General features: G+C 43.1%; 1 protein-coding gene across 1 annotated transcript; it reads left to right on the top strand.

Moving 5' to 3' along the window:
* The first annotated feature begins 1,352 nt into the window (after positions 1 to 1,352).
* LOC126495499 (homeobox protein orthopedia-like) lies at positions 1,353 to 5,216 on the top strand. Its single transcript, XM_050133083.1, has 3 exons — positions 1,353 to 1,735; positions 3,560 to 3,605; positions 5,052 to 5,216. The coding sequence occupies exons 1-3, from the start codon at positions 1,353 to 1,355 to the stop codon at positions 5,214 to 5,216; spliced, it is 594 nt and encodes a 197-aa protein (XP_049989040.1).
* The last annotated feature ends 521 nt before the right edge of the window (positions 5,217 to 5,737 follow it).

The following is a 5,737-nucleotide window of genomic DNA, read 5'->3' as shown; positions in this document are numbered from 1 at the left end:
AAGAGGAAGGACTGTAGGAACCAGAAAGGTCAAGGACATCACAAGAAAACCCACAGAATCATCTAACCTGGGCTCATAGGGACTCATAGAGACGACAACCAGAGAGCCTGCATGGGACTGACCTAAGCCTTCTGCATATATATGTGACAGTTGTATCTTCTTGTGAACTCCTAACAGTGGGAACAGGGGCTGTCTCTGACTCTTTTGCCAGCTTTCAGGACCCTATTCCTCATACTGGGTTGCTTGCACAGCTTTAATATGAATGGAGGTGCTTTGTCTTACTGCAACTTGATATGCCAGGCTTAGTTGGTATCAATGGGAGGCCTACCCTCTTCTGTAAAGAAACAGAGGAGGAAGGGCCAGAGGGGAGGCGACGGGAGGAGAGAAGGGAGGCAAACTGTGGTCAGGATATAAGAAACTATTCATTTTTTAAAACAAAGAAAATAAAAAAGAAAACAATTGCCTAGTGTATGTGTTTATTTAACCTCTGTATAAAGTATTCTAGAGAAATGTTCAAATGCTCTCTCAATTTGAAGTTTTAATATTCCCTGCAACACAAAGAGGGCAAGACCCTCATAATATATCATCATTTTTGTCTGAGATCATCCCTAGACATGGTATTATGTGTAAATTCTGACAGATATTCTATTTTAAAAATCTAACATCGATTTTTCTCACAGTGATCATTGTGTGTGTGTGTGTGTGTGGGGATTCTTTGGTACTGGATCTTACCAAGGAAAATGCTTTAATTTCTACTCCTGTGCCTAGATGGACCAAGCCAACTCTGCATTCAGTGTCTTCAAAGAAATACAGAGAAGAGGCTCCTAATTTTCACTGCCAACTTCATTCCCAGCAGGGAAAACACAGACTTGTGACATTGGAAGGTTGGGTCATGAGATATTGTCCAAGTTTGACACAGAGTTCTCCTGAATTTCTGTACCTATCTGCCAAATAACCTTAAAATCTTTTGTTAGTCCTTGTTGGGGGGCCTCTCTGAAACCCAGGTCCAAGTCAGGTCCTAGTTCTTGGAGGATTTTTTTTTTTTTTTTTGGTTTTTGAGACAGGGTTTCTCTGTGGTTTTGGAGCCTGTCCTGGAACTAGCTCTTGTACACCAGGCTGGTCTCGAAGGGCAGTATTTTACTTCAAGTAGCCCTTTTGCCATGCCTCCTAGTTGCAACTGTCTTCTCCTTTGGGGTGGTCCCAGCTTTTTACGCCCACACATACCCCCCACTTCCGGGCCCCTACTAGCCACACCCAGGAGTACTGTGGAACATGCGCAGCCTGATGTAACAATTTTCGCCCGTGGAATTGGGAGGTGCTTCTCAGTGGTTTCTGTTTGCAATGCTCTGATGATGGAGAGCAAGTACGTCTACTTCGACCTCGACTATTATGGGGTGGGCTTCTATGAGGAAGAAATAATGACCGAATCTCAGCAGAGGCTAGCTGCAGCAGTAGCCCATATATGCTACGGAAGAGGTGTACGAGTTCTGCATGAGCTAGGTGATACAGACTACGTGAACCGTCAATATGAACATTACTATTACCATGAAAGAAATGAAACACGGGCCATCCCCAGTGAGCCTGGACGGGGAAAGCTTGGTGGGCCTGGGAAAGCTGCTGGAGCAGTTTCTCAACCCTCCAACAAGCGACGTGTAAAACACAGGTTTACCTACGGGCAACTTTGTGAACTGGACAGGGTTTTCCAAGAAACCCAGTATCCTGATGCACTCCAAAGGTATGTACATGCTTTTTAAAGAATCCACTCTGTTTTCCAGTACTTTGAGCTCCTTTGCCTTATCCTAACCTCTTTCTTCATTAAAAAAAAAAATACTGGCCAGACAGTGGTGTGACACAAGCCTTTAATCCCAGCACTCAAGAGGCAGAGGCAGGAGGATCTCCTTGAGTTCAAGATCAGCCTGGTCTACAAGAGCTAGTTCCAGGACAACCAGAACACAGAGAAACACTGGCTCAACCTCCTCAGTAGCTGAGATTAGTTTGGTCCCTGGGTTGGGCCTCCTTCCCTTCTTGGCCCTGAAACTGCAAAATCTTCAGCTGAATTTATGGTGGGGGTGAGAGAGGTGGCCTCTGAGGTTAAAAGTCAAACTCTCCCATGCACTTTGGAAAAAGAAAAAGAAGCATAATGCTCCTGGTGGGGATTTCTTTCATTTTACAGTTGTTTTTTTTTTTTTTTAAAAGAAACCATCCAAACCAAGACGAAAGTGCAGAGCTTGCAGTGTTTTCCAAACCGTCTTGGGGAACAAGACCCTTGTGCTTTGCAATCATCCCTGACCCCCTCTCTAGCCTACTGCATCATTTTGTCGTTTCATCCAGAGTCTGACTGCTTTGGCTGGCACACACAAAGGAAATCATGGACTGTGCTTTGCGTCTATGGTCAAATATCTCTTTACCTCTGAGTTTTAAGTCTTTGGTGGTATATACCAAGAAACTGAAATTCTGGCTACATTAATTCTATGTTTACTGCTTTGAACAGTTAGCGACTCTGTTCTCGTGTGGTTAAACAAATGCAAAATACCATCCACAAGAAATCCTAGTTCTGGGGAGGTGAGGACATGACTGGTTCTGGGGGCCACAGTGAATATGGGACCAGTGACAGATAGTGTAGCCAATAAAGTTGGAGCTGAAGAGATGGCTCATGGGGTAAAAGTGCTTAAAACAAGCCTGAAGATCAGTTTGTACTTGCAACCCAATTAGAAAGCCCCAGAGGTACTGATGGGCACCTAAATCCCATCAGTCCTACAGGCAGATAGGAGACAGACACAAGAAAACCACCACAACATGGTGAGCCAGGAAGACCTAGTAGGCAGCATAGCCTCAGTACAACAAGAAAAACCCAACCTCAACAAGATCAAAAGGAAGAAGAGGCTTCAAAATTTATCACCCAAGCTCTAATAGATTTGGCCTTTGGAGCACTTGTGTGTCCCCCTCGTGTGTGTGTATGTGTGTGTGTGTGTGTGCATGTGTATAATATTATAGAATATTTTATATATATGATGACAAATAATTTTTATAGCAAAATGACTGCCATTCAAGCATGTCTTCCTGAATTTATACTCATACCCAATATCCACACAAAACAAACATAGCTGCACAGAAAAAAATTGGACACTGCTGTAAGCAAATACATACAATATAGTAAAAACCCAGCCTGTTTCTCAACTCCAATTCCTTATTAGAACCGTACTTACTTTAACTATGTGTGTGAGCATGACACACCCAAACATGTGGATGAAGAGGGAAATCTGGGAGTCTGTTCTCTCCTTCCCTAGTGTGAGGACCAGGGGTTGGAATCTCATCTTCAGGAGTGCTATCGGGTCCCTTTACCCACCGAGTGATCTCCCTTGACTATGCTATGGAGTTCTTAAAGCAACATTTAGTGTTTTGACAAGATGAAGTCACTTCTGAAGAGTCCTACCTGCAATAAAAAGTAATTACATGAGAATTTACTGAGCTGGGGGCAGGGATAACAAGATAAAAATGTGGACTCTCCTTCCCTCTCCCCAAGTGGCAGTGGCTAACCTCTGTCCCTTTCTCTCCACAGAAAAGCACTTGCAGAGCTCATTCATGTGGACGAATGCAAAGTGAAGGTCAGTAGAGGCTCATCTCTGTTGTAGAGGAGAGGGGGACCCGCTTGATCGTCCAGGCTGCCTGGTTTGCTTAGCCCTGAAATAACCACACAGAAATGGTATTAATTAAATCACTGCTTGGCCTATTATCCCTAGTCTTTTATTGGCTAACTCTCATATATTAGTTTAACCCATTTCTATTAATCTGTATATCGCCATGTGGCAGTGGCTTAGCAGGAAAGATTCTAACCATTTTCCATCTCAGGCAGAGGATCCATGGCGTCTATCTGACTCTGCTTTCTTCCTCCCAGCATTCAGTTCTGTCTTCTCCACCTACCTAAGTTCTGCCCTTTCAGGTCAAGCAGTTTCTTTATTGATTAACCAATACAAGCAACACATAGAAAGAAGAATCTCCTGCACATCTCAGATCTGCTTCAGGACAGGCCTGGCCTTGTCTTCTACACCTGGAGTTCCTGGGTCTTTTTTGAATGCTTTGTGTGGGCAAACATGAGTTGGACTAATGTGCTCTTTGGAAGTAGAAAGTGTTTGCAAAAGTAAACTCCAGCTAGTGTTTCTTCCCTGTCTCTGGAAGTAAAGGAATAGGTTTCCCCTAAAGGAAAGCAAAACCAAGAAACCGTGTCTCCCATTTTCTGTGTGAGAGGAATTATGTTTATGTCTGTCTAAATATAGCAGATTGAGGTATAATTATGATGTATGCATGTCATACACACCTGCATGTCCCCTAATTAATGATGAACTATGTGTGACAAAAAGATCTTTTGCATAATATTTCTGTCTGGAGTCATGATGGCACTCAGGATTGACATGGAAATACCTACTTGATGGCAGGAATAAGAGTTAGTTGTTACTAACTGCTCAAAGAATGAGTGAGTAAATATGGAGCATGGATGGCTTGCCTTTCTAAGAGGAAAATTGTTTAAGCAAGGCGAAAAGGATGTGGGACAAGAGCTGTAAAGCCCTTGTGGCTGGTTCTTCTCATTTTCTTTTGTAAGGTTTTAGTAAGATGGCTCAGACAAATGCAGCTCTGAATTTAATCTACCCAGCTTGGTATCTTGTGTCAACTCTGAGATAGTGCTCCAAATCTTTCATTATGAAGAAGGCGATGACTGACAGGTTTGAAAGTCTGTCTAAAGAATGAGCCTGATAGAGTTCGGGCGTTGGGGGGATAGCTTGTTTTTCCAAAGGCTTCTGCAGAAGAGTGGGCCTGTTGCTATGTGTGTTGAGTCAGTGTGTGAACAGTCTGTAGTGGTGGAAAGCAAGATTTCGTGGGCTATGACCACATTCTCCACCCTGGGTAATACTTGCAGTCTTGAAGTTTGTTAGGAATGGGAAACTCCGTTCTGTGGAGGGGAGAATGCCAGTCCCCTATGAAGTTGCGTGTGTTTTACCACCATAACATTAGTTACTCAGCATGATAACCCAGCCTCCATCTTGGTCTTATTTCAGGCTTGGTTTAAGAATATGAGGTCTAAATATAGGAGCAAGCAGATGGAATTCCTACGTAGCTGTGACACATCTGGTCCCTTGAACAACTTTCCACCCAAGAAGGATGAAGATCCTGAGAGTGCCTCTGTTGCTAAGGCATCACAACAGTTCCTCTTGTGCCAGTAATATCTTGGGCAATCCTGTTGGCCATGAAAACACTGTTTGTCACATACAAAAACAATAAATACTAAGATTTACCAAAGCACTAGTTGCATTTGTCATTCCATTTGCATAGAATGAGACATTTTGTTCTACTAATGGAAGCCAAAAGAGAAGTCCAAAACTTGGAGAAATGACCTCTCTTCTACAGCAGCATAGGGGGATATGGTGGCCATATACCTTTTATGTGCAGAATGGGTTTTTATCTTCATTCTGCTGCAGTTTCCTAGGTGACTGTCACCATCCTACCTTGCACTTTGGGGATCAATGATGTAGCTTACTTGGGCATAGCATCTTTTCCTCTTGAAGAATATCTTGGAGAGCAGGGATGTAGATAGAACTAAGAAGCCATGAGGTCGAACTTGACACTGGCAGCCATAGTAAAAGCAAGTGTTTTAAAGATAAGACTTTGAATCCAAATTATGCAACTGTTCAGAGTTAGCTGAGAGGAGATGGAAAGGTGATACTCACAATGTGAAGGAAATGAG

Source organism: Alexandromys fortis, unplaced genomic scaffold (assembly GCF_014885135.2).
Source record: "Alexandromys fortis isolate MF-2015 unplaced genomic scaffold, M_Fortis_MF-2015_v1.1 scaffold_500, whole genome shotgun sequence".
NCBI lineage: Eukaryota > Metazoa > Chordata > Mammalia > Rodentia > Cricetidae > Alexandromys > Alexandromys fortis.
Note: the sequence above shows the minus strand (reverse complement) of the source record. Positions and strands in the feature narration are given on the sequence as shown.

What these genes read in the sequence shown, in the direction of transcription:
- LOC126495499 (XM_050133083.1), top strand. Translation starts at nt 1,353, where the DNA reads ATGGAGAGCAAGTACGTCTACTTCGACCTCGACTATTATGGGGTGGGC. An exon ending in TATCCTGATGCACTCCAAAG is followed by an intron (nt 1,736 to 3,559) that starts GTATGTACATGC and finishes TTCTCTCCACAG; the next exon opens with AAAAGCACTTGCAGAGCTCA. An exon ending in TGGACGAATGCAAAGTGAAG is followed by an intron (nt 3,606 to 5,051) that starts GTCAGTAGAGGC and finishes GTCTTATTTCAG; the next exon opens with GCTTGGTTTAAGAATATGAG.